The sequence below is a fragment of the Mesocricetus auratus genome, unplaced genomic scaffold, assembly GCF_017639785.1.
Source record: "Mesocricetus auratus isolate SY011 unplaced genomic scaffold, BCM_Maur_2.0 Super-Scaffold_100010, whole genome shotgun sequence".
Lineage (NCBI taxonomy): Eukaryota > Metazoa > Chordata > Mammalia > Rodentia > Cricetidae > Mesocricetus > Mesocricetus auratus.
This window is the reverse complement of record NW_024429194.1, coordinates 65505954-65520893: the sequence shown is the minus strand read 5'-3', so window position 1 is coordinate 65520893 and position 14940 is coordinate 65505954. Positions and strand designations below refer to the sequence as shown.

At 41.8% G+C, this 14940-nt stretch overlaps 1 protein-coding gene across 4 annotated transcripts in view; it reads left to right on the top strand.

Annotated features, from left to right (window-relative positions):
• The window catches only part of Dip2b (disco interacting protein 2 homolog B), a 181073-nt gene that overhangs the window by 108208 nt on the left and 57925 nt on the right, over positions 1-14940 (top strand). The window contains exons 5-12 of one of the 4 annotated variants that reach the window (XM_040753816.1): positions 927-1139; positions 4636-4785; positions 5540-5659; positions 8085-8282; positions 9955-10046; positions 11890-12000; positions 13556-13679; positions 14340-14449. In XM_040753816.1, the coding sequence (XP_040609750.1) occupies positions 927-1139; positions 4636-4785; positions 5540-5659; positions 8085-8282; positions 9955-10046; positions 11890-12000; positions 13556-13679; positions 14340-14449 (1118 nt within the window). Of the gene's footprint in view, positions 1-926; positions 1140-4635; positions 4786-5539; positions 5672-8084; positions 8283-9954; positions 10047-11889; positions 12001-13555; positions 13680-14339; positions 14450-14940 lie in introns of all 4 variants that reach the window. The other 3 variants (XM_040753815.1, XM_040753814.1, XM_040753817.1) reach the window with 3 other exon arrangements.

The following is a 14940-nucleotide window of genomic DNA, read 5'->3' as shown; positions in this document are numbered from 1 at the left end:
CACTGCATGTCTTGGACCCACAGATATCTGAATTAGGTGAAAAATTTCTGCAGAACTGAGCATGACATGTTTCATTAAAAAGGGGAAACTGAGTGAGACTGAGGACCTGGTAGTTACTTATCTAATGTATAAGGCACTGTAAAAACAAGAACCAAGTGAAGGAGGTCATTCATCCCACAGATCACTAGTTAGAGCCACCTGTGTCATTTAGATGTTTTTCCCAGGTCAGATGGTGAGTCTTGAATGCCTTGTAGACTCTGGCCTTTTCCCCAGCTTTGGCTTCCCTTTATGTGCTTGGACTTTTGTTTTTTTCAACAAACTGTTCCAAATTAGGCCTCTCTTTGAAGTCAAAGCCAGGTTCAGTTAAGGCACCAGGGAATTCTCAGTCTTCTATGACTGACCTCGTCATGTTTGGAAACCTCTCCTGTGACCAGCTAGCTTGTCCAGTAGAGCAAACAGCACCTCCAGGCTAAGACAGTTTCTCCCCGAACTTGAGTTCTGTCACCCGGCTTCTCCCCCCACATGAGTCCCATCAGCCAGCCCTCATCTAACTTTTCAACAGAAGCGGCCTCTGTGTCTCCTTTTAAGCAGAGACAAATACCCACAAAACCCATGTGGCCGCCCATCACAAGTTCTGTAATAATCAGGACAACCAGAATTTAGACATCGATTAATCTCAGGACAGGAAAGTAATTAAATTCTTAAAACATTTTGTCAAGTTTAACATGGTCTTCTGAGGTCAACATTCTATTTTGTGAGGTGTGGCCCACAGATCTCTCCTTCACATCTTAAGAAGTGTCACCTGTTAATCTAACTTGAGAATGCTAGTGTTTTGCTGGTGTCAACATGGGTGTGTAGTCGAACAAGAACTGAACAGTCTGTACTCAAGGCAGGATCGAGACTTCTTTTTTTCTAATTCCACACAGACACGTCTTCGGCCTCTGAGGATGAGGGCTCTCTGAGACGCCAGGCCGCACTCTCTGCTGCCTTGCAACAAAGCTTGCAGAATGCTGAGTCGTGGATCAACCGCTCAATTCAGGGATCGTCCACCTCTTCATCCGCATCTTCTACGCTGTCCCACGGAGAGGTCAAAGGAACCAGTGGGTCTCTAGCTGATGTATTTGCCAATACCCGAATAGGTAGGAGTTGGATCTACCCGAGAAGCCCACCTAATGTTCCATTTGGCACCCAGTACCCTGGAAACAGTTTATGATTGTGCTAGGTTTTCAATGTGGCCTAAAAATATGATCATGAGACTGAGAAGGAAACACCAACAATATATTTGTTGCAGAGGTAATAGGCATCACCAGCATTATTGATACAAATGTTGTTCACCTGAAGCCATATCTATTTCCATAAGCAATACTGAAGCTGCAAAATAACACCAGTCTTAGTATGGGTTTATCCCAGAAGAGAAATAGTCCCTATATCAAGAGCTACTAAAATATGTAGCACCTCAGAAATATTATCTATGTTTCATAAAACATAACATATTTAATCTGAGCAAACTCTACACTAAGCCATTGTCAGCAAGGCCTTTTGGTTCATAGCCTAAAGACTGGATTTATGTTGCTTGCTGTGGTGATGTTGCTGCATGAGAAGTGTACAGGCTGAGGTCGGCTGCTGCTGGTGCTATTGTATGGTGTATAGCTGTTGCTTGCTTTGCTTTATGTATTTGTGAGTTTTGTTTTGTTTTGTTCCCCCCCCCCCCCCGCAGGTCTCTACTTTACTTACTTGGTGGCACTAAGTCTGATGTATTACTCTTTTTTTCTTGACAACCAGTCACATTTCATTATCTAATTGTCATCTCAGTACCATTTCTATATCACTTTATATAATATTTCAATTTGATTTCTGAAAAGAAAGGGCTGGAAAATTATAGTTTAAGATTATACTTTTTAATGAAGATAGCTACCTTGTAGGTATAATTGCCACATTAAAAAGCCACACATCATCATGGTGACCCACCCTGCACTCTTTGGCCTACTCTGTATCACCGAGCCTCCCAGTGCATCCATACATAGACAGGCATGTTTCCCACTACTCTTGTCACAGACAACAAGCAACAGAGTCATGGCTGGGAGAATTTATTGATGAATATGTCTAAAAAAAAAAGCTTTTCCACTTGAGAAAGAAATCCAAACACCTACTTTACATTGTCTGGATTTTATTAAGATGATTTCATGTGACTTCCTATTTTTCTTAATTTTTTTAGTTGAGTTGCAGAAACCTTCTAATCCAGCATTGCTGCTTTTGGATGTTAGCTCCAATGGAAGTAATACCTGTTCCTTAAAAGAAACAATAATCTACAGGGTGTGGGGAATCATGCCATTAATCCCAGCATTCAGGAGGCAGAGTTCAAGGCCAGTCTGGTTCCAAAGTGAGTTCCCAGACAGCCATGGGTGTGCAGAGAGACTGCCTTGAAGAAGAGAGAAGACTGTCATTGTATGGATTACACGTTGGTGTTGCCATCTTGGTGTGCAGCCTAGATTTAGTTTAGAACATGTAGGGATTTGACTTTGATTTTGTAAAATGTAAAGTGTCCTAAATGTGATTAAGTCACTATCTGCTTTTCTTAGCAATTTATCTTGAACATCTTTTAAACATTTATAATTATGCTGTCCTTCTTGTGATTTTAAAGTATACTACTGTTTTTCTATATCCTGGTTTATTTAGCCATTTATTTAGTGTCCAATGCCATCCTCTTACAAAAATCGCTCAGATGGACATGCTGGGTCAAATACAATATAATACACTTTTCTAATTGGGTATAGTGGTGTACACCTGCAATCCCAGCAAATGGAAGGTTGAGGAAGGATTAAGGCCTACCTGAGCTACATAGCAGGATCCATTCTTTTTTTTTTAATAAATTTTATTTAATTTTATCTTCTGTGCATTGTTGTTTTTGTCTGTGTGTATGTCTGTATGAGGTTGTCAGATCTTGGAGTTAGACAGTTGTGAGCTGCCATGTGGGTGCTGGGAATTGAATCCGGGTCTTCTGAAAGAGCAGTCAGTGTTCTTAACCACTGAGCCGTCTCTCCAGCCCCAGCAGGATCCATTCTTAAAACAAAACAAAACAGGGGCTGGAGACATGGCTCAGTGGTTAAGAGCACCGACTTCTCTTCCAGAGGACCCGGGTTCAATTTCTAGCACCTGTAACTCCAGGATCCACTGCTGTCACACAGACTTATATGCAGGCAAAACACCAGTGCATACAAAATAAAAATAAATAAATAATTAAAGGGCATTGGTGGCGCACGCCTTTAATCCCAGGACTCGGGAGGCAGAGGCAGGCAAATCTCTGTGAGTTTGAGGCCAGCCTGGTCTACAAAGAGAGTTCCAGGACAGCCTACAAAACTACAGAGAAACCCTGTCTAGGAAAAACAAGCAAACAAACAAACAAACAAGCAGACAGAAAAACCAAACAAACACCAGCTGTAGTCCTAGCACTTGGGAGGCTGAACCAGGAAGATCCAAAAAAGAACATTTTTTTGCCACATTATACCACAATGGACTCTTACCAGTTATGTTTCAAACTTTAAAAAGTATTATTTCTAAAACTAACACTCATAGACCTTTGAAACACAGAAACTTTTCTCTTACATTTTCCCTCTAGTGGATTTTCATTATTTTTGTGTCATATGGTATGCATCCTCTAATTTCCTTCTTCAGAAGATGTTTTCTATTTTTTGTTTGTTTTTTGATTGTTTGTTTCTTTTGTTTTTTTGGTTTTGTGGCATAGCTTCATTCAGTAGTTTTCTTCTAACTTAGGTGGCTCACTTTCTCACATCAGTTACTTTCCATGGACACTGAGCAAGACGGTATGCACCTGTAATCCCAGCACTTGGAGGTAGAAGCAGGAGGATTAGCTGACCTGGCTGATGAGATCCTGTCTCAAAGAACAAAATTCAAAAGAACTTTTCCATGAAGTAGCATATGTGGGTTAATCTCTACTTAGAGCAAGAAATGGCCTTGCCTGAATGGGTCCAATTTAACTATGGTCCATTTCATCAAAGTTAGAAGTTGACTTTATCTTGTTTTCCTTCCTCTGAGAACATGGGTCTCTGACCCATTCTAAGCCACCATTTAGAGCTTCGGTAGAAGGGGAAAAATCCTAGATAAAACACAACATAAAGAAGTGTTCAGAGAACTAGCAGCAAATTGAGCACTTAATCACTTTAGTTTCGTTTTGAAATGACTTTTAGACCATTGGATTCCTATTATCCACTCTGTATAGAAAATAATGCTTTTCAGAAACATCAGTTATGTGATTTGATCTAATAACTAAAACTACTTAAATCTTGAAATTTATTGTTCTGGAAAGCTGATATGCTCTGGTTTGCCTTCATTTCCCTCCAATAAGTTGCTAGTAGATTTTGATTAAAAAGTTTGTTTTAGGGCTGGTGAGACATCTCAACGGGTAAAAAGCACTTGCATGCATCTTTGGGACCTACAACAGAAGGAGAGAGCTAACTCACAATACACGATAATAATAATAAGTAAATAAGTAAATAAATATTTTTAAAGTTTGTTTTAAAAGAGCTAATGATTTTTATTCTTTCTAAAGCAAAAGATTTATACTTGGTTTTTTTGCTGTTAATACCATAGATTCTAAGTTATATCTTTTCCCTTCAGAGAATGTCTCGGCTCCTCCCGATGTCACTGCAACTACCTCTTCCTCCTCCTCCTCCCTTCGCCCGGCAAACATTGACCTGCCCCCTTCCGGCATAGTTAAAGGCATGCACAAAGGATCCAACAGATCCAGCCTTATGGATACGGCTGATGGTATGGAGTCCCTTGGTGTAAGGTTAGGGAGTGTACATTAAACTGGGAAAATTTAGATCGTCCGCAGCGGTTCCTCCCAGTTGTCCCAGCTGCATAGACACACTGCCGCTGGCTCACTCATAGTCACCATACAGAGTCCCTCTTGTCACTTTTTCACACTTGGTGTTTATGAAAATTACTATGAACCAAGTGTGGACAAAAAAGAGCGCTACAAGAGAAAAAGAACCCTGGGACCCTTCCGGCTGTACACTCCGCACAGCACTGTGTCTGTCTCTGCTCTCATATGGTCGTGTGTATATTTGGTCCCTTTCAAATAGAGTAAGATGGGCAAAGAAAAGCTAACCATCATCAGAAATAAAATCTGGGAGGAAGGAGGAAGGGAAAGAAGAGTAAGAAAGAGAAATCACAAAGTTTCGATAAGCAAGGCATTTAAATCCTTAAAAGTCTCATTGATAATAAAAAGCTTAATAGTTATGTTTTTAAAAAACAAGAAAAGTCAGCCGGGCGTTGGTGGCGCACGCCTTTAATCCCAGCACTCGGGAGGCAGAGGCAGGCAGATCTCTGTGAGTTCGAGGCCAGCTGGTCTACAGAGTGAGTTCTAGGACAGCCTCCAAAACAATACAGAGAAACCCTGTCTCGAAAAACCAAAAAAAAAAAAAACCAAGAAAAGTCTTTTTAGGTAATTGAGGAAATAAAATAATTTATTGAACCCAGTGAACTTTAGCTTAGTTTACCATTATTTTTTCCTTTACAGGTGTTCCTGTCAATAGCAGAGTATCCACAAAAATCCAGCAGCTTCTCAGCACTCTGAAAAGACCCAAACGGCCCCCCTTAAAGGAGTTTTTTGTTGATGACTCTGAAGAAATTGTGGAAGGTAGTAGTAAAGGTGCCAGAAGCATGCACTCACTAGCAGTCAGCACACACTGGGTGTGTATGGCAGGAGCTCACTCAGCGGCTGTTTCCCTAAGGGTCATTTGTGTGTTAGGTCTCAGGGAGAAGGGGTGGATGAATGGATGAGGAGGATGGGGAGCTTAGATGGCTCTGCTAGTTAGTGTGTGTGGTCTTTGAGCTCAGTCAGTGATTCAGAAGTGTGTAGTGTAGTGTAGTGTAGTGTGTAGTGTGCGTGAGAGAGAAAGAGAGAGAGAGAGAGAGAGAGAGAGAGAGAGAGAGAGAGAGAGAGAGAGAGAGTCTTTCTTGTGTAAAGAACTAAGCCCTATCAGTTTGTGCTTGTTTTTGTGGGGCTTGTTTGTTTGTCCTAGACTAAAAGTAGACTATAATCACATCAGAAGAGTAATGGAATTTGGCATATTGGAGACTAGTTCTGATCTTCGTCAGGTCCTAACACCAGTTTCTTTTGGAAGCATGAAATAGTGTGCATGAAGCCCAGTGGAGCATTGTGCCTGCCGGGTGGTGCACAGTCTCTGAAGAGATGAAACAGTTTATTAGCAGTAACACCTGGGCAATCCTGCTAAATTTAGACTAAATGTAAGGGTCTGTAGTGGTCTGAAAATAGTATGCAAATTAAGGAGTGAAATCTGGCTGTTGGTGGCAACCACCTTTAATCCCAGCACTGTGGAGGCAGAGACAGGTGAGTTCAAGGCCACAGTGGTCTACAGAGAGAGTGCTAGGACAGGCTCCAAAGCTACACAGAAAATCCCTGTCTCTAAAAAACAAAAGAAGAAGAAGAAGAAAAATGGTAAAATGAGTATTTTGTCAGTAGAAGAATGAATTCAGAGAAATGAATGCAAGTAGCATTCATTGCACTAATTAAAAAGCCAGGCTCAGAAATGTAAAGGCGGCATGGTTTCCTGCAGAATCTAGATTTAAGTGTGTATTAGTGTGTGCAGGTCCTGAGCAAAGGGACTGTGTGTGTGTATGTGGGGGGGTGGCTAAGACATGGAACTCACGTGATGTGAAGGCAGCTGTGAGAACTGTTTGGGGAGGGGGAGGCCAGCAGGAGGGATAGGAGGGGCAGGATGAGCAAGAGTAGAGTGTAATGATACAAACGTATAAAAATGCTGTTAGGAAACCCACTACTTTGTATGCTAACTCTACAAAAAGAATGACTCAAAACAAATTTCTACAAATCCATCATAATAGTGAGTTACTAAGAACAGTTTTTTTATTCTTATTTTTAGTTGTTCATACTGATTTATTTTGTGTATGTGGGTGTTTTCCCTGTATACACATATGTGTACCACTTTCATGCCTGGTGCCCACAGAGGCATCAAATATCCTGTAACTGGAATTGTAACAGTTGTAAGCTGACATGTGGGTGCTGGGAATTGAACCTGGGTCCTCTGGAAGAACCCCTAGTACTCTGAACCACTGAGCCATCTCTCTGGCGCACATAAAACTACAGCATGCATTAGGGATATGCACACAGCAAAACCAGGACAACACAGGCAGTGGGTGACTACATACTCAGGGAGTCCAGGAGAGAGAATGTCACCGCCTGGACGAGTAACACCTGAGTTGAGGTATTACTATTGCTGTCTATGCCCCTGGTGTACTCTGTAGGTATGTATGCAATATTTGTTTTCTCTGCAGATGTGCGTGTGTGATATTTGTTTTCTCAGGTTGCTTTGTTGAGACAAGAGTCTTGGCAGTATTCTTGGCAGACCTTAAATTTGAGCTTGTTCCCGCTTTAGCCTCCTGAACTCTGGGACTGTGGGCAAGGGCTCCCACATCCAACTTGTTCACATTCTCAGTTTATCATAGTCTATGCACATAATTGGTGCACAGTAAATACTTGACTGTTTAGTCTATCGGTAAATTATCTTTCCTTCTATGAGAATGTAGAATTTGGGAATGTAGAATTTAAGACTGAACACAGTGGGAGACAGATAGATGGCTCTCTATGAGTTAAGACCAACCTTGTCTACACATTGAGTTTCAAGCCTACATAGCAAGTCCCTGTCCTTAAAAGAAAAACCAGCCAAAACCAATAATAAACAAAAGAAATGTTGGATTTAAATAATTAGTTTAATAATGCTTGTACACTGTAGAAAAACCTACAGTGTATACATGAGTATAAACAGCCCCTTTGAGTCTGTGTCTCACAGTTCTGCTCATCTAACATTGTTAAGCAGCCCTTGCATTTGGGGCACTATCAGCAGGTGATGGGAGTAAGAGCCATCTCTCCCCTGGATGCTGGGACTCCTTGGGAGGATGCTGGAAGCCCTAAGGTCGTCCTTTCTCACTGGGAGAATAATCCAGAGACTGAGGAGAAAATGTGTTCGAGGTTAGAGTTGTGTTAGGGGCATGTAAACTTACTTCATCTTGTCTGTTTGCTACAGTACCTCAGCCAGATCCTAACCAGCCAAAGCCTGAGGGCCGACAGATGATGCCAGTGAAGGGGGAGCCCCTTGGAGTCATCTGTAACTGGCCCCCTGCACTGGAATCTGCCCTGCAGCGATGGGGCTCTACCCAAGCCAAGTGCCCCTGCCTGACCGGGCTGGACGTGTCCGGGAAACCAGTCTACACGCTCACATACGGTGGGTCCCCACTGGGTGTAGTGTTTCTCTTGATATTTCTCAGTTGCACGTGTCTGATTTATTTGATTGAGCCCTGTGTTCCAAGTGGAGCTGTTGCCAAACATTTTCATTTGCTAGAGTGACATTGGCAAGCAGCTAGTTTATAAAGACAGCAAAAAGGTTTATTTCTACTTTTACAGTAGAAAAGGATTTGTTTTGTGTTTTTGAGACAAAGTCCATTTAGCCCAGGACAGCCTTAGACTTGTAGCAACGGATGGTCTTGAACTCTTTTTTTTTTTTTTTTTTTTTTTTAAGATTTACTCATTTAGTATCCCTGCAGGCCATAAGAGGGCACCAGATCTCATTACAGATGGTTGTGAGCCACCAAGTGGTTGCTGGGGATTGAACTCAGGACCTCTGGAAGAACAGCCAGTGGTTTTTTTTTTTTTTTTTTTTTTGGTTTTTCGAGACAGGGTTTCTCTGTGGCTTTGGAGGCTGTCCTGGAACTCGCTTGGTAGTCCAGGCTGGTCTCGAACTCACAGAGATCCGCCTGCCTCTGCCTCCCGAGTGCTGGGATTAAAGGCGTGTGCCACCAACGCCCGGCTCAGCCAGTGTTCTTAACCTCTGAGCAATCTCTCCAGCCCTGGCCTTGAACTCTTAATGCTCTTAGCCTCCTGATTTCCGAGATTGCAGACATGAACCATGGCACCTGGCTGGAGGATTTTAGAAAGTATTTTGTCAGTATTAATGGTTGTGGAGAAGGAAAACCACTGTATTTAGAACTACAGGCTGCATCATCCTGCTTATATTAAGCACACAATTATATACAGAATAAAATGAATACTTTTCCATTTTTACAGCTCCTCCAAGAGCTAAGGACCACTCTTGTTCATTTGATACCTACGAGTCCACTGGGTTAACCCCTAGAGCCAGCTTCTCTTTTGATCTTAGTTTGTTTTATGTTTTCTGTAAGACATTTTTTCACTATGTAACACAGTCTGGGCTCGAACCAGAAGAAATCTTCCTGCCTCGGCCTCCTAAAAGTTAGGATTGTTGGCATGAACCCCCATACTCAGCTTTCTGTTTGTTGTCTTTTTTCTTTTTCTTGTCTTTTTTTTTTTAATTATTTGAAATAACCCATCCAGTCTCAAGTAGCTTGTGAGACACAGATGAGCTGTTCTTCAAAAAAAGCCTAGGACAGAACCAACCAACTGCTTTTTAGTCTTGGATATAAAACAAGCAAACAAAAAATATTGCCCTCTCTTTAAAGGGATACTTGAGGATACTGTTATTACATCATTTAAAAAAATTGAAATGAGCTATGTATCAGTGGCACTTACCTTTAATCCCATTACTCAGGAGGCAGAGGCAGGCAGATCTCTGTCAGTTCAAGGCCAGCCTGGTCTACAGAGTGAGTTCCAGGGCAGCCAGGGCTACCCTGGCTCAAAAAAAAAAAAAAAAAACAGAAAAGAAAAGAACTTGAAATAGTAAGTAAGGCAGGGTGATGTTTTATTTGTTCCAGGGCAAGAGTGGCCCTTCAGAGTGCCTGAGAGGCTGTTTGCAGGAATGCTTGCTGTGTTGGGGAGGTTGGCTCTAACTCATCACAACTGGCCTGTCTTAGCATGCTGACCCCAGTGCTTTCTGGCTGGAGTAGGCCTATAATTTTTTCTGTCTCATTGTTTTCTTTTTCTAGGGAAGTTGTGGAGCAGAAGTTTAAAGTTGGCTTACACGCTGCTTAATAAACTGGGGACCAAAAATGAACCTGTGTTAAAACCTGGAGACAGGGTAATTTGTTTTGTTTTGTTCAGAAAGGTGACATTTGTTTGTTTCTAATACACACACCTTGGGCTTTTGTTGTACAGTGGTAAGATTTCCATAACCCCCCTTTAAAAATGCTTGTTTATTTGTGCTAGGTGTATGGGTGTGTTGCTGGCATGTGTATCTATACCATGTACCTGGTGCCTTAGGGTGTCAGAAGAGGGCATCAGATTCCCAAGAACTAGACAGGGTTAGAAATCGTTGTGAGCTCCCATGTGTGTACCGGAAAGGGAACCCTGGTCCTTCATAACACTAACCAGTACATTCAACACTGGGCATTTTCCAGCCCCAGTGTAACGCTTATTCCTAGGAAACAAAACCAATTTAGTCTGGAGTCCCAACTGTCCAACTCAGCACTAGTGTTGGTTTGTAGTTCAGAGGCTTTGGGCCTCTTTCTGGAGCTGTTTATTGAAAAGCCAAGGTATTAAAAAGGGAAATTAAGTCTTTCTGAAAGTAAGTGCTTTGATGTTGGCTCAAATCTTTGTCTTTATAAAACTGGCTCTTAAAATTGTTAGAGCCAAATTGACACTGTTTCATTTAGTTCTTAATTGAAAGTGACATAGTTTTTTAAATTTTGGTATTTTTGCTTCCCTGTTAGCAATGTACTGAATATGTTTACTTCCTGTCATTCAACATTACTGTTTATTTGTAATTTGTAGAATGAAATACCAGCTACTACACAGCAGTTTTTTTGTTTTGTTTTGTTTTTTTGGTTTTTCGACACAGGGTTTCCCTGTGGCTTTGGAGGCTGTCCTGGAACTCGCTCGGTAGACCAGGCTGGTCTCGAACTCACAGTGATCCGCCTGCCTCTGCCTCCCGAGTGCTGGGATTAAAGGCGTGCGCCACCAATGCCCGGCTCTACACAGCAGTTTTTATGAATTAACTTATGCCTGTTGGTTTGTGGGGGATGGGGTCTTTTGGAGGTCTTAATACAACTCTGTCCTTCCACCACCTAAGTCCTAGGGAGTAAACTCAGGCTTGGTGGCAAACACTTTTAAGGTATCTTATGGACCCTCAAGTAACTCTTTAAAAATGCTTTTACAGTGTGCCAGAAATATTTAAAGTGTAACTTTTACTATACAAAGTGACATTGAGGATTTCCCATGGCTCACTGAACCCTAAGCAGGTGATGTGCCTACCCAAGTGTCAAGATGGCAGTTTGTAAGCAGTAAGGAAATTGTTCTGTGCAACTAGTCACTTTTAGACCTCTAGGTTTAAAGTGAACTCACCTTTGGAGTGAGTTTAAAGAATCTGATTGCAAGTGGAGAAGGAACAGGAACCCAGTGATTAAGGGGCTGGCTGGCTTGACGGCTCCCTGAGAGACGCACAGCTTTAATATATGCTGTCTGTATTGAGATGCCCACCATATCTATGCCATTAACCCTGTACTTAGGTAAATTGCCTTAGGCTTCCTAAGTAGTTAACATATTAGGCAAGCTGTTTACCATTGAATCACAGCTAAGATTGAGTGAAACATTTTACCATAATGATAATGAATTGCATTTTTATTTCTCAAATTGGGTAAGTTTTATGGTTTTGTCTTTGCTTTTTGGTGTTGCTAGGAGTTGCAGTGGGGCCTAACAGGAGGCAAATACTCTCTGAGATACATTCCTGATTCCAAAATAGACAGTGTAACTGTGGGGATGACAGTGCTCCTACCAGATGTTTTTGTCTTTCTTAGTTGCTTAATTTCCTTCAGATCAAATAACTATTAAATTGTTTGGCTTACTGTGTTCATGGAAAATGTTCTGTGTTCATAGAGTTAATCAGTTTATACTCCACTGTTGTTGAATGTCTTTGGAAATTTTAGGTTGCCTTGGTTTACCCCAACAATGATCCAGTCATGTTTATGGTGGCTTTTTATGGATGTCTCCTGGCAGAAGTAATTCCAGTACCCATAGAAGTACCACTGACCAGAAAGGTAACATTGCTGTGTTAAATGTCTTTCGCTGTGATACAGTAGGCACTGGACTGACTTACTGATTCTAGAAGCAATGTGATTGCTGGGCATGATGACCTATGCCTTTAATCCTAGCACTTGAGATGCAGAAGCAGGTGGATCTCTGTGACTTTGAAGCTAGTCTGCCTGGACAGCCAAAGCTACACAGAGGGATGCTGTCTAAGAAGGAAGGGAGGGAGGGAAGGAAGGAAAAGAAAGAAAGACAAGAAAGGAAGAAAGAAAAGAAAAAAGAAGCAACATGATCATATTTTTATATTTTAAAGATTTATTTATTGATTCATTATGTCTACGGTGTTCTGCCTGCATGTATGCCTGCAGGCCAGAAGAGGGCACCAGATCTTATTACAGATGGTTGTGAGCCATCGTGGGATTGCTGGGAATTGAATCTAAGGCCTCTGGGACACAGTTAGTGCTCTTAACCTCTGAGCCATCTCTCCAGCCCAGATCATGTTTTAAAATACTCAGCTTTACTTTCAAAAAACATGAAAGTTGTCAAAAATTATGTAGATATGAGTGTCAAGTAGATTACATATCTCATCTACCACATTATCATGTTAGAAATCATGGGAGGCTTATATCTGAGTGTGCAGTGGTTATCATTCATAGAGTATCATCTCCTATACCTACTTTATCATGGAACTTCCTTTTAACTGCCTGACATAACCCAGAATGGTTGAGTGGGTGGTGATGCAGTGGTGGAAGTGACTGTCCCTGAGTGAAGAATGGTGTTAGGACTGTGTCAGCCCTAATAGTAATGATGACAGTGCTCTTGACATTGACCATCTCGTGCTGTTTATTATTGAGAATTGATGTTAGAGATCAATATGGTATAGAATGTTGATTTATGAGACAGCATTTTTTTAAGTGATAAGACCCAAATTGGTGACATTGCTAAAGTTTTAGGTGATGGATAAGTCTGTCTTTTTATTACTCAGGAAGGAAATCATAGGGTTCCTCTTAAGGTGACAATACTTGTGTAGTTTCCTAATGATACTTTGAAGGTGTATGTAAATACTGTAGACTTTGCCTTTGATTGCGTTTGCTGCTGTTTAAGGTTGAAATTTATTTCCTTTAAAGTAGAACACAAGATTAGGTATAATTGTCTGGAAATAACAGGCTCTGATGTCTAGTCCATCTGTGTTATTTATATTGTTCTGGCCTGGGTAGCTGCTACTCTTAGATCTGGGGGTAGGGCTGTGAGAAGAAAACTGTGTTAAAATTTGTCCTACTTGCCTCTAGAGTCAGACGGGGTTACACTGGCTTAGGGTGCATGCTTCACAATGTCAGGTTAAAGCAGTGTTTGGTTATACTTAGGGAACCAAAGATTGTTTGGAGCCATGTTATCTCCAGCTTTGACATTTGCCAGCTATCTGGGCTCTGAGGCACAGTGGGTAGTGCTGAAGTGTCTCTGGGTGCTGTTGCTAAGCATGGCGTGCTCTTGTTCACTCACGCTCAAACACCCTCACTGTGCTCACTCACGCTCACACCCTTACTGTGCTCATTATTTTTCTCACAGGATGCCGGAGGTCAACAGATTGGCTTCTTGCTAGGAAGCTGTGGGATTGCCTTAGCTCTCACCAGTGAAATTTGTCTGAAGGGCCTGCCAAAAACTCAGAACGGAGAAATTGTACAGTTCAAAGGTGAATACTATTCAAACCTGAGTGCTTCAGGCTTTTATTTTTGCTTTTGCTTTTGTTTTGCTTTTTGTCAAGACAGAGTTTCTCTCTGTAGCCCAAGCTGTCCTCAAACTCACAGAAATCCACCTTCCTCTGCCTTCTGGATCCCGGCTAGTTAGAATTTTAATAGAATAACAGCTAAGGGCTTCACGTGTATTTGTTTGTTTGTTTTTAATTCTTACTTATTTGAGATAGGTATAGTAATTATGCTCATTTTTCAGGTAGGGAATTGTGAAACAGAACCCTCAACCCCAGCTAATAAATGGCAGAGCAGTGACTTGAGCCCAGTCTGTCTGATTCTGTAGCCCTACCCTTAACCTTTGTGTTACTGGCTGGAAGGGCCAGCTACCCCTGTGTACATTAAAGCAGGGGGCCAGGGGGGCATGAGGCTCCACATACTTCCACTGACAAATGAATCTCCCTGTTGTTGAGGACCATCTAGGCTGCCTGTATTTATTGTGTGGAATGACTGTTCTTTTGAAAGAAGTTATAATAAAAATTAGGTATTTTATTGATGATGAAATGATCTTAATATGTAATCTTGACATTTAAGATGACTAGCTCAGTGTGAAGTCCTTCAGTGGTGGCTTAGGCAACTCAATTTTCACTCTGGGTTTGATTTAGGTTGGCCTCGGCTCAAGTGGGTTGTAACAGATTCCAAGTATCTTTCAAAGCCTCCCAAAGACTGGCAGCCCCACATCTCACCTGCTGGTACGGAACCAGCATACATTGAGGTAAGTCTGGAGGCTGGCGTGTGTTTCCTGGCGTTCCTTTAGCTTCAGGTGCATGCTAATGAGTGTTAAGGAAGAAGTTTCCGTTTTGTAGCCTTGTAAATGCTCTGTAATGGACCTTCTGTTACCATTAACTTGAGGCAGAGTTGGAGTTTATTAAAAGAGATTTTAATGTAGACTTGAAGCATAAAGAGAAAAAGAGGTACCCAGGAAGAATGTTAAGACACAACCAAGCGTGTGGACGTGGAGTGTCCCCTGTGCTGGTTGCTGTCGCTCTAACCTCTCAGTCTGGAGGACACTGGCCTTCTGGAAGGGAGGCTGCAGAGATGACTGGCTGGCACAGGAACTGTGCTGCTGCTATGAGAGTTGGGGCAAAGCAGCGGAGAAATGAGGGGAAGCAGTGAGTTCAACAGACAGAAAGAACGTTTTAAAAAACAACTAAAGGCCTTGAAGGTTAGTGTGGGACCCTGACTGACTGACAGCAGCACTCACAC